This window comes from Branchiostoma lanceolatum, chromosome 8 (genome assembly GCF_035083965.1).
Source record: "Branchiostoma lanceolatum isolate klBraLanc5 chromosome 8, klBraLanc5.hap2, whole genome shotgun sequence".
Classification (NCBI taxonomy): domain Eukaryota; kingdom Metazoa; phylum Chordata; class Leptocardii; order Amphioxiformes; family Branchiostomatidae; genus Branchiostoma; species Branchiostoma lanceolatum.
The window spans coordinates 21,023,295-21,046,584 of NC_089729.1; the positions used below are offsets into that span (position 1 = coordinate 21,023,295).

The following is a 23,290-nucleotide window of genomic DNA, read 5'->3' on the forward strand; positions in this document are numbered from 1 at the left end:
AATCTAAGTGGTTAGGAAGGTTGAACAATTGAATAAACACACAATGTATGGTATACCGAACAATACATTCTTCTTTGACTTTAGAATTTGCTTTGGCATACTACGACATTACTATCCGTTTCGCGAAATATTTTTTTGGCAATTCATGGCATATTAGTTAACCACTACTGCTGCTTCGTACGGTTTACAGTATGGTCAAAAACTTTAAATTAAATTTTTTGGAAAACCGACAAATATTGATGCGTGGACAGATGTCATCCATATAATCAAATCAACATGGCCATACTGAATTGAAAATGCATTTAGTATGTTGGCTTTACAGTTATATAATTGTATCCGGGTGGTGCTGTGGAAAGGTTGAACTGTTCTCCAACTCAGCAAATTGGACTGAATCACTGGTCCCGAAATTTTCCCCATAGACGCAAGCATGAAGCTGCCTGCCCAAGGCAACCACCTGTCTAACGCGGCCAAGATCGGCTCAAATTGGGACCGCTCAGGGCTTTATCCCTGCCCATGGCGACCACCTCATTTTCAAGTATGTGACAACATCAGATTTTGCTGCCTATGACAGTCACTGAAAAGTTTTTAAGACCTTGATGGAAAAAATCTATGGAATGACATTGATTCATCCATAGAGAGTTTTTAAAAAAGATTTGTGAATCATGCTAGATAGAACCAAATAGGTTAAAACATTGTAACTTCCTTGATAGAACAAAATACATGTATTTTCAAGATTTCAAAATGATTACGTGGTATGTGGCGTTAAAAAGTCAGATCTCACAGAAGTCACCATCCATTTCTTGTATTTCTTATCAGAAATTTGTCTGTGTCTTACTAAATACCGCCGCAGTGACTTTGCAACAAGCAAAACATATCGGCAGTAAAGGCATGTTGTTGTTGGGGGGGGGGGGGATGGTGACGCTATCTCGGTGTACCGCTGGCGTTTCTAAAACACAACGCTACTCGATATGAACATTTAGAATACTCCTGTAATCATTAAAAATTCAGATTTGTATTTTCTGTTTACTTCCTTGAATCTCAAACCTTTATTGTATGCTGCTTGCTTGTGATTGCCGACGCTGTATGTTCTGCTGGAGTCTTACCTCTCCATGCGGTCGTGAGCTCAGCGAGGCAATATTACAATGTGACGTTTTCACCATTCTGTTGTCAGATCGAAAAATTTTTGCCCCTTTTATCCAGCAGTCGGAGCCCCAAAATCCTGGGGTCGGCAGGTTTTAGTAAGGGCTTTCCTAGGCCTTACTTACATTTAGATGTTATAAGTGTATGCGTTCATGTACTATTTAACGTAAAAGGCAGGTCAGAATTTAGGATTTGAACTTGATTTACTTAGTTACTTAGCTCGGTATATTCTACTATAAGTAGGCCAAACCTATTAAACACACACAGAACAATACACTTGATCAGTCATACATTGTACATAGCTGTTATCTTTTCTGATCTTAGACACCAAAAGTAAATAGATGAAAAAAGACTCCCAAGTAAAAGTTGTGGAAACATCCACGTACATGTATATTGATTTATATATACAGGTACATTATTTCAATAATGTTATTCTTCGAATAATGTTATTTTCTTTCTTTTATTGTAAGTCTCTTGAAAGACTAAAAAATTTCCATAGATGTTATGTTTATTACACTGTCACATACACAAACAAACACACACACACACACACACCACATCATGCATAACGCACCAGGTTTGATTGTACTGAACAGGACAAGCTGCATATCCGGACAGATTTATTTGACCCCCACACTTTTAGATAAGTGTGGTGGGTTCTTTTGTATGCTTGAGCTGTACCTCTCCTCAAACACGGGCCTCCATTTAACGTCCTATCCAAGGGACATCCCTAACCTAAACTAGGTACTCATTTTCACCTGAGCAAAGTGAGGAAATTCGTGTAAAGTGCCTTTCCCAAGGGTGCAATGTCAACGTGGTTTGTCAGGGGATTTGAACCCGGAACATGGGTTCTGGGTTTAACACCCTGCAAAGATGCCACCATGACGCTATGTAGTTTACCTGTAGTCATACAACACAGTTCTGTACAGGTGTTCACAGAGATAATTACTGGCACCAGGATGTGTGCCATTCAGCCAATCCTTCCATGCACACTTCTTATTACTGTAATACACACGTGGGATGGCTGCTATGTATCTCAATGTTCCAATATCAAAACTAGGATATTCACAGTTTGTGAAGTAGATCCAGTTGGCTTCAGTGCTGCGATGGATGAAGTGAAGCATCCCGTCGCTCCTCGAGACGGAACTGTCGGACCTGTTTTGCGTCTCTACATTCTCGTGGTCAAAGTTCTTCAACACCCCAGCTGTGACTTGTCTGCTCTTACATGTGTTGTTAACAAACGTACAGTTCACTATTGACATGTCCAAATCACCCGTCTCAATCAGAAGGGGGCCGTCATTCCCCGCAAAGATGGAGTCGCTGATCTCCAGGTGATTGCCATGGTAATATATAGCCCCTGCCAGGTATCTGTCCTGCACCTTGTTTCCGAGAAACGCACAGTTTGTGATGACAAGGCGACAGTCGCGTGCTGTGATGGCTGTACCTGTTGTCCCCTTGCTCTGGGTGATGTTCTTGAAGACAAAGCCATGGAAGGTAACATTTATATCTGTCCCATTCCCGTCAATGAGGAAAACAGGTGCAACAGCTCCGCAGTCCATAACTACCCTGGGATCAAGAGCTATGATTGACAGGCTGTGTCGGAGGACAATGGTTGCCTGGGTAAAGTTGTTGCCGACATCGCTACAACCAAATGTGGAATCTGTGTTGTTGAGAGAGGTGTAGGACATGGCGTTGATGTACACAATGTCATTTGGACGGGTGAGAGAGACGGCATGGCGTATAGAGTAACAAGAGTTACTGGGATTGGTGCCGCAGGTTGGGGTGTCGGCTCCGGAAAGGGCCACGTACAGGTCTGTACTTGTACAACCTGTGGAAGGGATGTTTCATTATTAGTAATTGAAAGCCAACATACATGTATGTACACACACAAATGGTCGGTAAAGAAAACAAGATGGTATTGCAGCCAGTTATTCCTGTATTCAAGAAGTGCACAAAGTGACATCAGTGTGGTAGAGCACTGGTATCACTTATCAACTTGGCAACTACACTTATGGCTTCCAGATTGGTGCCACTATTACAACCATCAAACTAATTTCACTTCTACAACTACAGCCATGGCTACCTAACTAGTGTTCAATCAAGGCTATAACACGACATTTTTTGCCATTTTTGTACTTTCTTGTCATGTTGACGATGTTCAGAGGGGAAAATTAATGAGAGCACTGATGTAATGCATAGAATTTACTTGCTGTGGCCTTATTGATAGTGGACGACATTGGATAGTGCAGGGGTTATAGTCGTGCTAAGTTACAAAAAAACTATAGTTAAAATAATTTTCCAGCCACATACATTTTGTACTTATAACCTTTGCACTCAATTAGCCTATGGCACTTGACAAGCCTCATACTAATAGTCTTCCACTGCTTCCAAAAAAGAAGTCAAACCCAGCTAATTTAGATATAGCCAACAATTGTATATAGTACCAGTAACCTATTGTTACAGCAAAGTCAGACACAGTTTACTGACGCATGTATGTTTTTCCTATGTTTTTATCATGTATTTGCAATTAGCCCACGGGCATGAACTTGCAATAAACTTCTAAACTTCTATTTAATCAATAAATCTGAGCATACAAGTATTAATCATCCATTCATGAAACTAAGATAAGAGTCCTTTTAAATGCTTGACAGCTCCAGGGTACAAAGTCAGTACAAACACATGATAGTCCAGGTTCCCCAAGGTTGTGTATGTATGAGTAGTATTAGATTACAATAGGTTGATTGATGCATGTACATGTAAGAACCACCATATATATTATAAGCCAAAACTTGAGTTCCCAAATACTGACTTTCCACTACTACAACATGTTTAATGTTGCCCTGTCCTGGTGTTTAGGAAAATCAATACTGGAAGAAAACAACAACAACAACAGTCCATATGACATAAACCTCCAAGAATCAATATGGTGTTTGGGGCATGGTCCTCTTTACCAGGAATAACAATTTCTTGAAAACCTGTTTCCAAATTTTATACCCACGTATCTGTTTATCGTAACACTAGCAAGCCGGAGCCTAAGCTCTGCTTGGAGAGTAGCTGTTTTGCCCCGGCTTGTACAACACTGGCTACCATTAGGCAATCAACATCAGATTTAATGGTTAGACTGTACTACGCTATCTTCAAGATGGGGCTGTCGATGTATGATTCTCCAAAACCTGAAAATACTGCAGCTATGGTCTCCAAATTCCCTACGTTGCACCGGGACCTCAATACCTACCTATATGCCAAAATTCTAACAAATCCATCGAAAGGATCTTGAGTTATAGCTGCAAACACACAAACACAGATAGAAACAGTACCCCTAGCCTGTTGGAGGTCACTGACAGGGAGGTAACAAAAAAGAACACAGCCTATGGTTAATCTCTCCTTGAACCTTGATAAGCACTTAGTACACGTCCTGTGATGGACAAATGCTACCGCAGGAGCCACAAAGTCAAAACACCAGGCTGGTTGATGTTGCAAAGTTAACAAATTGAATGCATTTTTAACTTTCAGCCCACCAGTCATAAAGGTGCACATTATGCAGCATTGCCACGACAAATGGATGCTTTACTGAGGTTGGCAATGTTTGTATCCCACAGACTTCTGGAGGACGTCTCGCGAAACTTGATGTATATTTCGTGGCCTGTGTATAACGTCGGATTATTGATAGTTTTTCTGACTGTCTGCGTTGCAATTATACATGGACATACATGAAACTATCAGACCTGCAGTCGTATTTGTGTGATGAGTAGCTGTTTGAAATCACAAGGCGGCACCAACTGTCCATGGCCCGGTAAGAATTTGCAGTATTCTGTAGAGGGAATTGCTTTGAAGAATTGATAGTAGGAGGAGGAGGAGAAAGAAACATGAGCAACAAGATTGGCAACATAAAAAGATGTTGCCATGGCGACGGTGGTCTCTGTTAACGTTTTCATTTTTAGCCCACATGCAAATAAGGACCTCGCATAAATCATATCGGTCGATCACCTTCTCTACCAAAATAGCACAAGTTGTCCAATGTATGAAAATCTTGTTTTCACAAAAAAAGATATCGTACCATTTCCTCAAAAATTATGTAAATGAGGCCCTCTATGCAAGATTTGTGTCTAATAGTGGCCACATTTACTTAACTTCCAAATGGTGCAAAAATGAAATCCCCATCATTTACCACTATGGATTTAAAGCATTTTGTCATTAATTATGCAAACTAAGTATCAATTTGCATAATTGATATCTATCGATATTCATCTTTCTCAGTTGAATATGTCATGTGTTTGAGAGTCCTATAATATTATAGAATGCAGCTGATTTATTAAATGTCCTCATTAATTATGCAAATCAGATATTGATTTGCATAATTAGTATATGATTATGTAAATCATCACTTAAGCTATGTACACACGAAAAATTATGATGATCCGTCATCCCCTTCTTGCGTTATTCTCTTTCAAAGTTTGAGTCAAAATCAGCTCCTGCAGTTCCAAAAAAAGCCGCTAGGGGGTCCAAATCTACAGGACATATTTTCCTAACAAAGAGCTATCCACCGCTAAAAAATCATGACTATAGCATGTTCAGAAGACGAGATTTAAAAAGTGAAAGTTCCCCTGAAGTACCATAGAAAGTCGCTAGGGGGCCCAAAATCCAATCATTACAAGGTCTCTCACAGACCTACCCACCTACAAAATATGAAGACAATACATCCAGGCATTCTTGAGTTATCGTCCCATGGACTTTCACATTCCTGTACAATTCCTAGAATTCTTGCAACCTGCACACAATATAGTAAAAATTTGGCTCGCCCCTGAGGCGTCGCCAAAAACAATACATGTAGTATGGGTGAAATATAAAATGTATGGCAAACTAGAAGTAATAACAAGTCTTAGAGTTCGTAGACCTCAAATCTCCATGAAATATATATTATGCAAATTAGGCCTACATTTGCATGATACAAAACGTTACGGCCTGTCACACATGCCTGTCAAGATATGTGGAGGTGCTTTTGAAATATTACACTAACGATAAAAGCACATACGGTGTAAAGAAGGTAATGTGCATCATCATGTGCAACCTTGCAGACGATATGCCAAGTTACATACATTTGTACATGTACCAATGCAGCAACGGGATCGTGAGTTGTAGCTACAAACATGCGCACAACTCTTTTCCTAATACTGCTTCAGGTGACCTTCCTTCTCAGAGTAAAAACGGTGTTGCCTAAGTATACTTTGATAAATTCCAAGTAGAAACTATACTTTACCTGAAAGAAGGGCTAGGAGAAGTAGACCTAGATGTGTAGCCACTTGTTGCCCCATTGGTTGTATTATGGCCTCTAGGATGCCTGCTTAACCAACGTTCTTTCCCATCGCAGTATGTCTTCGAGGCTGTCAACAGTCTAGGTAGAAAGTACATTGATGAAAATTAGACATTTTGAAACCAACATGCCAAACAAATTTTCAAAACTTTATCTAGTTCCTTGTGTACCTGTTTTTGTTGAGTCTATGTAGAAGCCTTCATCGCATTCTAGGAAATAAACAATGCTACATAGTTGAGAGCAAAGAGTAAAAAAAATCAACCATGATTCATAGTATATCATTTTTGACAATACCGGTATACATGTACCTTTCCTACTAGTGTATTCTCGCTGTCTCCGTCAGCTCTAATGGTTATCATGGCACCAATCATTGTCTGTTAGTTATGGTCGTTATCAATGGTAGGTCCAAACAACAATGCTGATTACTGAGATACCGAATCACTCGACCGGTGGTGAACATTACGTACTAGTCTTTCTTCTTCAGTGAAGCGTCAATCCCCGTGTTTGTTGTAGGTTTAAAGCGTAAGATAATATTACTCTTACTCCTGTACATGCATGTGAGGGATGTCCCTATAGCTCAACTGGTAGCAGCCTCACAGATGAGCTCCTGGTTCCAATAAGTTGCCAACTGCAAGACCCTGGTTCAATCCTGGTTCAGGACATCTCAGTTGGGGCTGCTCTTATCTTTTGGAAGGGACGTAAAATGGAGGTCCAGTTTTCAAGGAGGTGCCTCGAGCACATTAAAGGGGAAGGGTTAGCAACACCTCTCTGTAAATATACCCTGCTACTGAAACAGCTGCCCTATTTGCCACCAGGCACTACAACTCACAAGGGTAATGAATGTATGTGACAGGTAAAAGTGATCGCCCCCCGGGGCACATCTACAAGATAAGGGCTCAGCAGGGGACCTGGACTTGTCAGTTTGTGTTTGTAAGTTTAATCAGGTGGAAATAAACATGGGGAAAGGCGAGCATGGCAATAGGTAGGGGGTAAAATAGTATAATTGTTCAAACTGGATAGAAATTGTCATAAAAAAATTATTCAGACCCTTGTAGTTCCTGGTGGCAAATACGGCAGCAAGTTTCCTTGCTGTTTCAGTTTACAGGGAGGGGTTGCTAGCCCTTCTCCTTTAACATGCTTGAAGCACTAAGTCTTCCTCGAACATGGGACCTCCATATATATTTCGTGCATGTACAGTATGTGTGAAATTATATTTTGTTTGAATGGACACATGCAAATGATTGTAAAGCAATTACCCTTGGCATAGTATGAAAGAATCCTTGGGTTAACCATTTAATACTAGAATATGGTTTTGATAATCTTTTGGTTTTTTATGCACCCTCCAAAAGGATGGTGTTTTTTTCAGGCTGATCTGATTTACAAAAGAACCCATCAACACAATGTCAGTTTGAGTGCAAGCAGAGTCACTGCATGCATGTACATGTATTTCTCCTTGTGTACTTGGGCTCAGGTAACAATCATCAAAGCTTTAAGCTCACTTCACGATCCCTCACACCTGTTTGTAAACTACAGTGTAACCCAACTGAGCTGAAAATTCGGACAACTAATGGCACGGCCACATTCGTCATTCGTTGTACGATTTTTTATGTAGAATTTTCGAGAAGACTTTGATCAACCACAGACAAGAATTTAAACATAAAATGGCATTTTCTGTAACAAGACAGCTGACATTTGATTTTGATTTAGCTATCTTTATTTTAGCTGACTTTTGTATGACACAAACACAACTGTCCCTAAAATACCCTCAGTTTGTGATCATACAACAATTGTATGACATTGGTAGGACGAATGTGACTGGGCGGTAACTAACTGCATTAGAAAGTGCTAATCAGAATCATACTGTGCTGGAATCGCACCTGCACAAGATAGGAAGGACTGTAGTTAAAGGTCTCAGTAAATCTAACGTCAACTCTCACAATTCTGCTGGGGGCCCGGAGAATCTAAGAAGGTACCTTAAGACCACCATATTTTAAAACTGGTGAATTTAAAGAGATCTACTAAAATGCATCATTGGTAATCAATGAGATATTATGTACAATGTACAGTTCAGAATCAGATATCCAGGTGTTTAAGACATTCTTGAGAAGGCCTTGGATACAAGTTTGTTTTGAAATGTGTCAGTCATAGGGTGCCTGGGGAATTATAAGAATTGATGGAAACAAGACCTCTCGATCTCGCATCTGCTAGCATAGCCACTTGGCCATTTGATGCCACATATATACAGCTGCCATCTTCGTGGAGGTGAGGTGATCTTTGTGGTTACAATATGTCCACATAAGCACCATTAATACAACATGTGGTAAATCCTCAATGTCATAAAGGAAGAAGAAAAAGAAAAGAAGAAATCTCAACTGCTACATAGATTCTATACATCTCTGAAAATTAGACAACAAAAACCTATACTTTTGTTTTAAGTTGATACTTAGCAACACCTGCAAAAAGTATTACAGGTAGCATGGTAAATCAGGCATTTCTTGCTCTTGCAAATGTACAATAAACATGAACAAGTGGAAAGTTTTTCTGATCAGGATTGTTTGCTCAAATTAGACATGATTTATAATTAAGCAACACTCTACATTTGAAATCACAAGAGATAGAAAAATTTAATGCTTTTTCTGCACTTACTTGAAGTTAGTGTGCCAGTACTTCCTCCACCGTGCAGAAGTCGTGTCTAATGTTCCCCAGCTCGACAGCTGTCCGCACTGATCAATACATGGTAAACTGTTCCTCCCCATACCTCCACACTGTGCAAACACACTCGCTGGCTCCACGTCTCTTCTCTTAAAGCATGCGGCTCTCCTTACCTTTTTACTGGTGGTTAAGGGCTAGATAAGGGGCTGTAGTGCTTGCACAATGCCAGGTCAGCCCTGCTGACAGTGGCAGTCATGACAACGTGTTTGCGTCCTTTACTGATTTCTCTGGTATGAGTAGAGTTCTTTTTTCTCTAGCCACGGAAGGAATGGTATTTATAGATGCAGTGTGCCAGGTGTGTGTATGTACTGTAACATCTGGTTCTCTAGACAATGGTCAACCTGATTTAAATGTCCTTACAATGTTTGGTTTTGTTCTCATGGCTCGTTTGAACCCTAATGCTTTTACCAAATTATTCTTTAAGACTGTTTGAGATACATTTGTTATTGTTGTATTGTGCTTCAAATGTTCTAAACCGAAAGCACCAAGAAAGACTTGTAATAGTTGTATCTGATTTGTTACCTCCATGAAAAGTGGACTGTACTTGTAGTTTTGGGGCTCTGCTTGTCTGTGTGTATATGTTTCCATAGCAATAACTTAAGAACCTCCGGATGGATTGTGATGATATTTGATGTGTGTATCTGTTGTTGACACAAAGGTCAAGTGTGGGCCACCTGGTGGCTAACCCTGGTACTAAAGTACAACTTCCATTGTTTGTATACCCTTTTTCCTGGACATGTTGTAGTCTTGTTTTTCCACAAGTTGAGATGTTTCTATCACCTTATATTACTTCCCTAATGTTACTTGAACAAGTGAGAAAGAGAGACTCTTTCAGCAATTAGAGTTAGCAATCAGCTTGTAGTTATCAGAGTACCCAAACTTGGCCTACATGTAAATGTGTGGTGTCGTGTGGCGTAATGGATAGAACATTTGACTGTCAAACAAGGGGACTCGGGTTTGATCCCGAGCTGCCCCCGGACATGTCTGGACATACGCCCCGACCTTGTTCCCTTTAGAAAGGCATTTAACACAACTTTCCTCACTTCACTCAGGTGTAAATGAGTACCTAGCTCATCTAGGGTTAGGGACATCCCTCGGTTAGGACGTTAAATGGAGGTCCCGTGTTTGCACGTAAAAGAACCCACCACACCTTTCGAAAAAGAGTAGGGGCATCCCCCAGTGTGTGATGGTCCAAATCCTTCTGTCTGGAGTTGGTGATTCACTACAAATCACCAGATGGAGGCCTGGTGAACCTCCGTCTTGTATCAGCCATACGGTGATTTACACCATTCACCCGGAAGGGAGAACTGGCGCATCCCGGTCTTGTATGACAGCCAACGAAAGGGTATGTCACCCCGTAAAAAGGGCGGTATAACCCTGTCGTAGCGAAAGCACGTCAACTGATGATGATAATGTACATGTGTGGATTGTGGTTGTGGTGTTCTGCTGTGTGAAAGGATATGTTCAACTTTTCCACTCTTCTTGATGTCCAAACAAATATGATGTGACAAATGGTTAACTTGATATTACCATAATGTAAAGTCTAATGCCCTTGATCTAACACCAAAAAGTTCACTTGTCATACATGATACAAATTGTGGACCATCTTCTATAGTCATCATGATTGTCTATCTGTAATATCAGGTCATCAACCCTCTGGGAACTGGGACGGCAGCAGATATAGACTTCCAGTCACCTTTGACCCACTTTGATGTCACACATATGGAAAGTTTAGCATGTTGGGATTAGAGATACCCAGAAAAGACTGTAGAAGAATTTGTACTTCAACTTTTTTTGTGTGTTGTATCATCCGTATAAACAATAAACCTTTGACTGATAATAATGTGTTTTACAAAATACAGAAGACCTTCGATTAAAGTGTTAATGTGATATTGTTGTAAACATGCATTGTTCTGATGCCCACCCAGGTAAACCTGCACACAAGGTGCCCATGGAGGAAGATTACTTCCTACATGGTCGAACTCCTGTCAGAATCGCCTTTGTCATGGTGGTACATGGGAGGGCTATCAGGCAGGTCAAGAGGCTACTCAAGGCCATCTACCACCAGGACCACTACTATCTCATCCATGTAGACAAGGTTAGTATGTACCACCAGGACCACTACTATCTCATCCATGTAGACAAGGTTAGTATGTACCACCAGGACCACTACTATCTCATCCATGTAGACAAGGTTAGTATGTACCACCAGGACCACTACTATCTCATCCATGTAGACAAGGTTAGTATGTACCACCAGGACCACTACTATCTCATCCATGCAGACAAGGTTAGTATGTACCACCAGGACCACTACTATCTCATTCATGTAGACAAGGTTAGTATGTACCACCAGGACCACTACTATCTCATCCATGTAGACAAGGTCAGTATGTACCACCAGGACCACTACTATCTCATCCATGTAGACAAGGTCAGTATGTACCACCAGGACCACTACTATCTCATCCATGTAGACAAGGTCAGTATGTACCACCAGGACCACTACTATCTCATCCATGTAGACAAGGTCAGTATGTACCACCAGGACCACTACTATCTCATCCTTGTAGACAAGGTTAGTATGTACCACCAGGACCACTACTATCTCATCCATGTAGACAAGGTTAGTATGTACCACCAGTACCACTACTATCTCATCCATGTAGACAAGGTTCGTATGTACCACCAGGACCACTACTATCTCATCCTTGTAGACAAGGTTAGTATGTACCACCAGGACCAATACTATCTCATCCATGTAGACAAGGTCAGTATGTACCACCAGGACCACTACTATCTCATCCTTGTAGACAAGGTTAGTATGTACCACCAGGACCACTACTATCTCATCCATGCAGACAAGGTTAGTATGTACCACCAGGACCACTACTATCTCATCCATGTAGACAAGGTCAGTATGTACCACCAGGACCACTACTATCTCATCCTTGTAGACAAGGTTAGTATGTACCACCAGGACCACTACTATCTCATCCATGCAGACAAGGTTAGTATGTACCACCAGGACCACTACTATCTCATCCACGTAGACAAGGTTCGTATGTACCACCAGGACCACTACTATCTCATCCATGTAGACAAGGTCAGTATGTACCACCAGGACCACTACTATCTCATCCTTGTAGACAAGGTTAGTATGTACCACCAGGACCACTACTATCTCATCCATGTAGACAAGGTTAGTATGTACCACCAGGACCACTACTATCTCATCCATGTAGACAAGGTCAGTATGTACCACCAGGACCACTACTATCTCATCCTTGTAGACAAGGTTAGTATGTACCACCAGGACCACTACTATCTCATCCATGCAGACAAGGTTAGTATGTACCACCAGGACCACTACTATCTCATCCACGTAGACAAGGTTCGTATGTACCACCAGGACCACTACTATCTCATCCTTGTAGACAAGGTTAGTATGTACCACCAGGACCAATACTATCTCATCCATGTAGACAAGGTTCGTATGTACCACCAGGACCACTACTATCTCATCCATGCAGACAAGGTTAGTATGTACCACCAGGACCACTACTATCTCATCCTTGTAGACAAGGTTAGTATGTACCACCAGGACCACTACTATCTCATCCATGTAGACAAGGTTAGTATGTACCACCAGGACCACTACTATCTCATCCATGCAGACAAGGTTAGTATGTACCACCAGGACCACTACTATCTCATCCACGTAGACAAGGTTCGTATGTACCACCAGGACCACTACTATCTCATCCTTGTAGACAAGGTTAGTATGTACCACCAGGACCACTACTATCTCATCCTTGTAGACAAGGTTCGTATGTACCACCAGGACCACTACTATCTCATCCTTGTAGACAAGGTTAGTATGTACCTTCATGACGTATTCTGCTCTCTATGGTCATTTCTAACATAAATGCGGGTCCTGACATTGTTGTTTATACTTCCAGCGGTCCCACTACCTGCACAGAGAACTGCAGGAGGACTTCAAACCGTACCACAACATCCGGTTCACGACCTGGCGCATGTCCACCATCTGGGGCGGGGCCAGCCTGCTGCAGATGCTGCTGCGCTGTATGGACGACCTGCGCGCCATGTACGACTGGAAATGGGACTTCTTCATCAACCTGAGTGGGACAGACTACCCCACCAAGTAAGGCGCCTACAGATTGGTTACTGTTACTGTGGTAAATGGTTGTTATGTCTCAAGATTGGAAAGATAGCATGTCATGAGACAATGAAGTCAGCATGTTTCATGATTAGTCAAATCAAAATGACCTGGCATGTTCAGTTGTCAATCTGAATTTTCCACTTTGGGCTTCCACTAACCCAGGAAGATATATATATACACGAATGTGTACCTGGCAAGAAGATGATAAATGTGATAGATTTACCATAGAATACTGCTCATCTCTTGTATTTTTCCTCTTTTCTTCAGACCTATTGACCAGCTGACAGCCTTCCTGACTCTCCACCGTGAGGAAAACTTCCTCAAGTCCCATGGCAGGGATGACAATAGGTCTTTACTTCAACTTCTTATTTCTTGGACATTTTCCCTGCAGTATCATCCAAACATCTGTTCCGAAATTTTTGTATATCAAAGTATGTATTATATATTTGTATGCGTTATTGAATCGAGTGAGATACCCCCTTTACTTTACATCCTACACCCTTTAAACAGATTCGAAACAACTGGAAATCCGGACTCATCTGTCGTTGATGTGAACTATGTCAGGTTTGGTGAGTTAAATATAACGTCACCCCTATTCTGAAAATGGTCACATCCCAATACAAAGCAGGACAGATCTCGACGACCATACCAACAGCACTCATGTGGGGACGTACTTTGGGGAACCTGTAGTCTTATGTGCAAGGAGCCATTTTTTACAAAACAGAATTTTTACTGTCATTGGTATGCCAAACAACGGATCAAACATTTAAAAGAACGCCATAACCGTTTAGTGGACTGTGGAACTTGCCGATGTTTGATGTGTTTTAGGGAGATGTTTGGATCGCTGCAATCAGTTTACCGGCATGCTGATCATGACTGTTGTTGCCGGTGATAATCTTGTGTTGAAGTGCCTATATACTAATTGATACGGAGCTGTTGTCGTGAATATGAAAACCATTGATAAACAGCCTTGCTGTATCATTGTGACAGATCAAGGTTCCGCTCGGAGTAGAATCCCAAAGGACATGCCATTAGTTGCACTCCCTTTGAGGTGTTATTTTCTCACTATAGGACAGAAAGTTGACGACCAAAACATGCGTAGTAATGACGGGGAAAATAGTGTAAACAACACACACAACATTTCTCGGAGTGCTCAAAAGCCTGCTTGTTTATTCATGATTCTGTGCTGCTTATGCTGGAATGTTACGGATAAAGGTTAACAGACATTGGAATTATAAGATGAAATAGAAAGGCTACATGTGCAAGTGGATACAGCATACCTACCAGGGGTGATCAATAAGCCCTCGGCCTCACCCAGAAATAAGGTGCACAACTTAGATATCGGGGTATAATCTTAAGCTATAAAGGCTTTTATGAATGTCTGCTAAAATTGAAACCATTGCGATCATTACTTTGCAGGCGACACCCAGTAACATTAGGTGAGGTAGAAGGATAAAAACATGGACAATTGAGCTGGGACTTGAGGTGTGCTGGCCAACTTGCTTTCCTGAAAGTCAGATACCCACTTCTTTTTAGTTGAAATAAGAAGGCTGGGAATGATCAGGAATCATTTTGACAATGTCTTCAAAGATTGTATGCCGATTCATGGCAACAGGATTTCAACTCACTCAGCTCTGATCACAGTTCAACCTGGGTTTTTTCGCCACTTATATACATGTACCTACTGATTTTTAAATGGACGTCGACTGGAAAGCAATGACCACAATAATCTGAAATTTGGTGGATATTGCTAAAAGACGTCATACTACATAGTCATGTCACGAAATGTGAATTGTGCACCTTATTTCTGGGTGAGGCCGAGAACTTATTGATCACCCCTCGTATTACCCTCATGAATAGTTTCATCAGGTTGGCAAGTCAGTGGATAGCAAAGTTCTTGGACACAACCAAGTGATTTATTCAAGCCAACGTTTCGGTGACCGTCTGTCACATTCCATGTCACAATGTATACATGTGCAAATATATATACATGTACTTTGTGTTTTCTTAAATGATCTATTTGCATTTTCCGGAAAAAAATTTTATTTTCAAAACATTTTTAATTTCAGGCAACAGGTTGGCAACAGTTTGCACCACTTTGCAAATACCTTTGGCAATTTGGTGCAGTTTAGTGAAATACCCACTTTAACGTTTTCATACATGTGGGTTACTTGTAACTAGTTTCTTCTCTAACACAGAGATGTTAATTTTGTCCACCTGTAGTGCTAAAGCAACAACATCAGGAAGTCAAAGTGAACCATACCGTAATCACAGGTGACAAACAGAAACTTCTCCTGGAACCTGGGTGTGGGAAAGCTCTTGGTGGAGGGCATTGCTTTAGTTGGAAACGGTATCAAGGGAAAGATTCTGTCTGTCTGCAGAGGTGAAGAGAACTTTGGTGATGCTTGTGAGATGGTGGTTGGAGGGTGTAGCAGTGGTAAGGTGGTTGTTAGTTGTACATGTAGCCAGGAATACATCCTGTTCCATCTACTCCAGTCCTAACGTTTGCTCTGCAAGATAGTCTGGTACCGGTTCCTATTAACACTGGTCAGTTCAAATTGGGAAATCCAGAAGCAATTTGGAATCTTCAGCAATATCAGATTTGTGCCTATAAGTGTGGTATGAGCTGAAAGCTCTATTCATCATGAATGTAGTCATGTAAAAGTTATTAGTCAGTGATGTTCACAGCTTTAGATATGATTGATTGAAAATGCATGTGAACGATGTACTCCTAGGTCAGTACATATCCAGCTGTATTGAGTTCACCTGGGTTTTTACAAACAATTGTGGGCTAATTGTTCCTATCACAGTGGGCAATGACACCTCTAATCACTGAGCCCATTGAACCCAAGCCCGCCCATTGTACTGGAAATCTGGTGATTCTGCAAGTGTATTCAACTGAGTGGAAGGACCCATTTTCTACTCATTTGCATAGCATTCATTAGGATGGATCATTGTCTGTCCACTATCAGGCCAGTATGGGCCAAGTCTAACCAGGTCTGGGGTGGTATTGTGTCACCAGGTCCAACTAATGATGGTATGGGTTGGGCAACTTTCTAAAAGAAATATCTTCATAGCTTTCCATGTTAGGACCAAATCAAAGGCACCATAATGTATGGGACATCATGCTCTTTCAAAATATATGAAATTAAACTGTAAACTTAGTAAAAAAAAAGTTGGAAAATTGGAATTCCAAGATGGCTGCCTTGAAATCAGGAAAGTGAACTCCCCAATTTGAACTGACCAGTGTTTATTAAAACTTTGGTTCTTAATTTCACAATTAGATCAAGTATCTAATGTTCCTAGAAGCAGTGTTACAGGGATTTGAAATTTTCGGATGCATATTTGATCCTTTTTACAATACTGTGACTGGAGTCAATCAGAGCTCTTGCTTATATTTCAGGCTACTATTCAAATGTCAAACAATAACCGGTAACAGACTTATTGATTGGTGAACTGATCAGAAGTGTGGATAGGAGCTAGAATAGGATGGATTGCAGGCTGGAGGTACATGTAGCTCCAGGAGTCCTTTTAAGGAATAGAGGGTCAACAGGCATCAGTTACCTACATGTAGAACATTGTCCTGACATCTTCATGCTTTGTCTGCAGGTTCATCAAGAAGCAGGGATTGGATCGGGTGTTTTTCGAGTGCGACACGCACATGTGGCGACTCGGGGACCGCAAGATTCCCGAGGGAATCCTCATCGACGGCGGCAGTGACTGGGTGGCGCTGAACCGCGCCTTCTGCGACTATGTCACGTCGTCCGATGACGAACTGGTCACAAGTTTGAAACACTTCTACAAGTACACACTTCTTCCTGCAGAGGTGCAGTCTGCTTCCTATACTCTCATGGCATTGTCTTCTATTCACCTTGGAGCCATTCTAGTCAGGCCACACTGATTTGATTATATGGATGACATCTGCGGGTCCATCAATTCGTCCGTTTGAAAAGAAGAAGTTTACCATACTGTAAGTCGTACAAGGAAGCTGAAAATGAGCATATATATGCCGTAAATTGCAAAAAAATAGAAAACGGATACTGATATTATAGAATGATTGAAGTCAATCCCAAAGTCAAAGAAGAAGATGTGAAAGTCTTAGAACAAAAACTATGTTCTGTGTTCAGTCCTTTGTTCAACCTTCCTTTTTAGCACTTTCATGATGAAAGCAACATTACTCCTTTTTTCCCCCAATATTTTTTCTTCACACGCTTGCATCAGATTTGTTGTTGTCATCCATGATTATATTCAAATTGGTATGGCTTTATAGTTAATATCCTGACTAATCACAGATGAACATAAAATGAACCAAAATGCAGTAAGTGAGTAGTGTCCCTCCATGCAGACTCATTTAAGTGTGGTGCATGATGGGAATCATGCCTTAAGCATTGGTTCCTTTGGGATAATTGCTAAAGATCCAGGTCAATTTTTGGGTCAATGCAAATTAAGAATTAAGTTGAAAATTGTAGAACAGATATTCACCCTACAAACATTGGGATGGTTGCCAGAAATTGTCAATTTTGGTTACTTGGGGGTGGGTGGGGGATTATCAGAATATTGATGCTGTATAATGCAACTTTTGCCAAGTCCAAATTCAATGTCATATTGTCTACAATTATCTTTTTGGATTCAGAAAAGTATTTCCTACAGAATCATTCTGAGAACACTTCTCTGCTGTTGAATCCCCCTGTAACTCCTGGTGGATAACCAGGCTGTATTTAGAACCAGTCAGGTGAATGGTACTTACCCCCCTCCCCCTACCTTCCAGTCGTTCTTCCACACAGTGTTGGAGAATAGTGCCATGTGCCTGTCCATGGTGGACAACAACCTGCGCATCACCAACTGGAACCGTAAGCTTGGCTGTAAGTGTCAGTACAAACACATCGTGGACTGGTGTGGCTGTTCTCCCAACGACTTCAAACCTGACGACTTCCACAAGCTACAGGTACGTCAGCGTTGGCAGTCATTTTTGAGGTGTTGGAGACGTGACATTATTCCAAGCATATCATATATAGATTACTCACTGTGGCAAAAAAGGCCATAAGGCTGAGGGAAAAATATTTCCGGTTACCCTAGCAAAAACTCCCAATCCTAGCCTATTTTTGGTCAACTGCTATAACAAGGTACATATTAAGATTTTGATCAGACATCTCAGTGATGAGAATTACAGAATCCATCATGCAGGTCTTGCACATTTTTTTGTAGACTTACTGTATTTCACACTCTCTTAAGAGATTAAGGCTTTGAACAGTTGATGTACACTGTAGAAATGTGTAGTAAACATTGTACTTCTTTGTTTGGTTTATCAAAGTGAATATACTTGTGCTTGTACAATGTATATTCTGTATAGATACAATATGATGTTAAAATTCCCAGTGTCCTGATGCATTCCAGTTTTGCAATGTAAACTGTATTTGTTGGATCACTTCGGATGAAATGAAAAACAGAAAAAGAATTCCTACTTCAGTACCGTAACAGGAAACATAACATTTTTTCTTTTTCTTAGTCCTAAGGGCCCCTTTCACATTCGTTATTGGGGACATTCTTGGGTACTTGTGTGGTGCATAAAACAATGAAGGACACAGTATCAAGTAATGAAATGAAATGAAATAATACTGCAATGATCAACCTAAATCCAATAATGCTGATTATGAAGCAGAAATTCTACATAATATTAAGGTGTACGTGGGAGACAGGCATGCTGCAGCACTTCTGGTATGTTGTATACATGTAGTGTTATGTATGGCTCTTGATTTTTTTTCTCCAAGAACCTTTGTACAAGACGATAATTTAACATGCTGTACGGGTAGTATTGGTGAAATCGGCATTTACTGATCGTATAAAGACCCCAAATCGCCATTATTTGCCTTTTTTCCAATCACCCGAACACTTCCAGAGACATAGAATGGTGGCTTTTGGTTGACGGAGAGATTGACAAACAGCTTTAATTGTATAGAGCAAAATCAAGGATAAACAAATATACTATTGTATTGTGTCGGATTAATCTTCTATTTGGAACATAATTCCCAAGGGACTTCGTTATGAGGGACGCTATTTTCAAGCCTTGTTTTCCAGCCACAGCCCGATAATCGGAAAACTTAATATACATTTGTGCAGTAATGCACATAATGCACCCAACACTGAGATACATGTACTTACAAGGTCGCTTGTTGATTCATGATTCTGTGCTGCATTCTATCAAAAGTGTCGGATTAAGGTTCAGGTCCGTTATATATCTAACAAATCAAAAATTATTTTTTCTAGAATTTTTTGTTGAAATATTGCTGCCGCATGCCTGTCTCCCACCCTTATGTTAAGTTTTGAATAATTTTTTATTTCAAATATTCTTCCCCAAAGTGGAATATTCTATTCCGGCCAGGAGGGGAAAGCTGGAGAGGCATTGGGGTAATTAGGGAAAATTATGATCATGTTTGATGAATATTCTATCTTGCGCATTATATAAAAAGCAAAAAAATTAATCATTCTGGTAATTGGTGTTGTCAGTTGTCATCACTAAAAGGTGAATTACAAACATTACAAAATCATTTATTTTCCATTGATGTTAATTCTGTAACTACTCGCTAATTTATTTGTACTTCATTTGTCAGTAGTTTTATTTGTGGAATGGACCACTGCTGAGAAATAAAAGCACATATTAATGGAGTTTAATGTACCAGTAAACGTTATACAAAGTGATATCTAGCTGCCACAGTTTAAAGATTGAGTCCACTGTAGTTGGGGCTTCTGGGAAACTTTTCATTACATTGGGAAGGACGGGTATTTTAATCCAAATTCTAGTTTCTTTTCCAAAAGTTACAAACAAGTTTAAAGCAGTAATTAAATTACAATCTTAACCAATTCCCAGTTAGGATTATGAATAGATAATTGTTTACTACTTTAGAACATGCTTTATGTTTTGTAAGCAGTGAAAAGAAAGAATTTGGTTTCTTTGGACTACAGTGCATTTTCTTGTTTCTCCCCAGTCTTTCTTCCAAACAGTGCTACAGGTAGGAAGACCTGCCCCTGTTTCCAGTCTGTTGCTTTCAGGATGTTTTTCAATAATGTAGGACCTACTGTAGGTTCCACTGTGTTTGGTATAATGTAGGACCTACTGTAGGCTCCACTGTGTTTGGTATAATGTAGGACCTACTGTACTGTAGGCTCCACTGTATTTGGTATAATGTTGGACCTACTGTGGGTTCCACCTTATTTGGTATAATGTTGGACCTACTGTGGGTTCCACCTTATTTGGTATAATCAATACTGTAGATTCACACCCTCTGTTCACTGTGCAACAGTCATCATTCTGTAAACAAGCAGCTCAATTGTTCAAAGTTTAAACTTAAACTTCAATTGGTCCAATAGTCAATGGTATACAACTGAGCAAGTAGAATTATAGAAGAGCCTATTAAAACATATTTGAAGGATTCTGTTACAGATTTCAGCATAAAATGAACTTTGATCGTTTTTATACTATTTAGCAAATGTTACTTGAATGTGAATAACAAAGTGTTGTGACATAATAGTGTCTGTCCTTCATCCAGCAATGCCAAACCATTCCAGGTTTAGCAGGGGGACCTTTGTTTTCTGTTTTATCTTTGATTTAGCTCTATTGTACGTGTTTATAGGGATGTCACTGTAGCTCAACTGATAACAGCCACACAGTTGAGCTCCTGGTTCCAATTAGTTGCTAACTGGGAGATCCTGGTTCAATCCTGGGTTGGGGACATCTGGGTTGGGGCTTTCGGAATGGCTGTAAAATGGGGTCCCCTGCTCAAGGAAGTGTCTTAATCACGTTAAATGGAAGGGGCTAGCAACCCCTCCTTGTAAAGATATACCCTACTGAAACAACAAGGAAACATGCTGCCCTATGTGCCACTAGGCACTACACCGTTCTGAACAAACAAACTTGTGTATTTGTCAGTATGAATATAACGTTACATGTAAAATGTATATGTCAGATGGCAGCGGCCTTACTGATCGAGATCTGTAGATTTAGAGATCTTGATCAGTCTCAGAAATTCTGACCAAGATGCCGGGAATACGTTAGAGTGGTCTCCTATTCATAAATATTAGATTTCAACTTATTGATCTAAAATGACATGATTCAAGTTTAAAAAGTGCCATAGTTCACTTCATATCACAGTGTGGGAGGGAACTATAATTGTTTTTCCAGATGTTTTTTCTTATTCTCCTTATTCCTCTCCTGCCATTTGGTTAAATGGATTCAACTTTTGAGCCAAAGGACCTTAAAGCTGGCATGAAGTTTGACTAAGGAAATAACCAAGAGGTTTTTTCATTCTTTGAATATCGGCCTTTCAAACTGTTTAAATTTTTGGCCATTTTAATATTGAAAATGTATATATTGGCCTTCTGTGCCCTGACATTAAAACCAATTGACCTGACAGATGGTATAGGTATGTGGAGGACATACCACGTATGCCCACAAGACTTCATTCACACTTTTGGCATGGCCTTGCACTGGTCACTTTTGGCATGCACCACAATTGTTTTCTTTTTTTTGGGGGGGGGGGTGATATTTTCCTTTGGGCTCCTTTGCGCTGGTATTAAAATCAAATGACCTGAATTTTCGTCTGGGGTCTGCAAAGGTCCTTTTGCATCAGTTATAAATTATTCATTTTTGCATTGTGGCTATTTCCAGACCAAAAATGTCTATTATGGGCTCCTGTGTTACTGTATTACATGTAAGTGACATGACTAGAAATTTTGCTTGTGGGTGCTTTCACATTAGAGATGGAAGAGTCTATTTTACATTGGGATATTTTGGAAAGAGTTCGTTGTTGCATGGGGGGGGGGGGCAAATTCCATATTGGAGTGGGGTGCTGTTGGAATAGTTCATGTATGGGCGGCAAATACGGTAACATTGGGTTGGTCCATTTCTGCCAGAGGTTGAATGGAACCATCCATTTTTGTATTGGGAAGGAGAGGGAGTTGTCCATTGGCTGATAATGCTTTGCTGGAGTAGCCCTGCAGTTGGTGTGCCCTATGTTTTTTGTTTGGCTAGATGTTGAATTGAAAAACAAGTGTTTGGAATGAAATGAAATATTTGATTATGCATATGACTTAGACATCTGCATATTCTATGCTTGGTCATGTACACCTTTAATTAACTTAATCCATCCAGAGGTTCTTGAGTTATGCTGACTACAAAAGTCTGGAAACACAAAGACACAGACACGCCAAAAACTATATCTCCATTTTTTATGGAAAAGAACAAAAACAATTGTCATGATGATACACTAACAGTGTATTATGTGTTTTTTTCCAAAGACCAACAGGCCGACATTCTTTGCTCGGAAGTTTGAGGCCGTGGTCAACCAGGACGTCATCAACCAGCTAGACTTCTTCTTGTACAACGATTTGACGGCGTCCTCGCCTGGAATCAACAGTTACTGGGAGAGTTTCTTCCATCACAAGGATCCACATGACAAACACACCGACACCTACAGAACACATCTGGAAGCGTTCGCTCGCATGGCCCAGCTGTCGCTGCAGAGCGCCGTGTCGCACTACGGCAAAAGGATGGACCGAAGATGTCTGTACACAGTCATCAGCCCTCCGCGGGAGGGGAGTATCTACATGCGCGGGGACCAGCTGCGAGGGGTGATCGTTACGTTTGACGTGGAGAGCGACGGAGGGGAGGAGACGTTAGAAGTATGGGTGGTGCCGAGGAAGATGTACAAAATGGTCAACCCGACTGGACCAATAGCCAGGCTTCTAAGTCTAGAGGTACTGTAGGCAATCAATGTTTGTGGGGTATTCTGCAGGCAGGAAGCACTGCAATCACCCGGAGAAAGATACTGTGAGCTCCCGATGGTCTGGTTATCAGACCAGTATATTCATTTGATTCGAGCCTGTGAAATAATACCACCATGATATTAAGATCGGCTGCAACTTTTACTGCTGGATTATGGCTGCTATTA

The 23,290-nt window shown here is 40.7% G+C and overlaps 2 protein-coding genes across 4 annotated transcripts in view; one reads left to right on the plus strand and one right to left on the minus strand.

Moving 5' to 3' along the window:
- Positions 1-23,290, plus strand: part of LOC136439605 (xylosyltransferase 1-like) — a 49,459-nt gene that overhangs the window by 20,096 nt on the left and 6,073 nt on the right. Inside the window, exons 3-8 of the mRNA XM_066435054.1 lie at positions 11,092-11,261; positions 13,126-13,328; positions 13,614-13,694; positions 16,956-17,172; positions 18,115-18,291; positions 22,638-23,096. Of these exons, the coding sequence (XP_066291151.1) occupies positions 11,092-11,261; positions 13,126-13,328; positions 13,614-13,694; positions 16,956-17,172; positions 18,115-18,291; positions 22,638-23,096 (1,307 nt within the window). The remainder of the gene's footprint in view (positions 1-11,091; positions 11,262-13,125; positions 13,329-13,613; positions 13,695-16,955; positions 17,173-18,114; positions 18,292-22,637; positions 23,097-23,290) is intronic.
- Positions 1,507-9,361, minus strand: LOC136439601 (uncharacterized). 3 transcript variants are annotated; one of them, XM_066435048.1, is made up of 3 exons: positions 9,098-9,361; positions 6,398-6,532; positions 1,507-2,968 (listed from the first exon to the last, which is right to left on the minus strand). In XM_066435048.1, the coding sequence occupies exons 2-3, from the start codon at positions 6,450-6,452 to the stop codon at positions 2,037-2,039; spliced, it is 987 nt and encodes a 328-aa protein (XP_066291145.1). In that variant the 5' UTR covers positions 6,453-6,532; positions 9,098-9,361; the 3' UTR covers positions 1,507-2,036. The 3 variants fall into 3 exon arrangements, with proteins under 3 accessions (XP_066291145.1, XP_066291143.1, XP_066291146.1); XM_066435046.1 differs by lacking the exon at positions 9,098-9,361 and adding an exon at positions 6,995-7,407; XM_066435049.1 differs by lacking the exon at positions 9,098-9,361 and adding an exon at positions 6,760-6,982.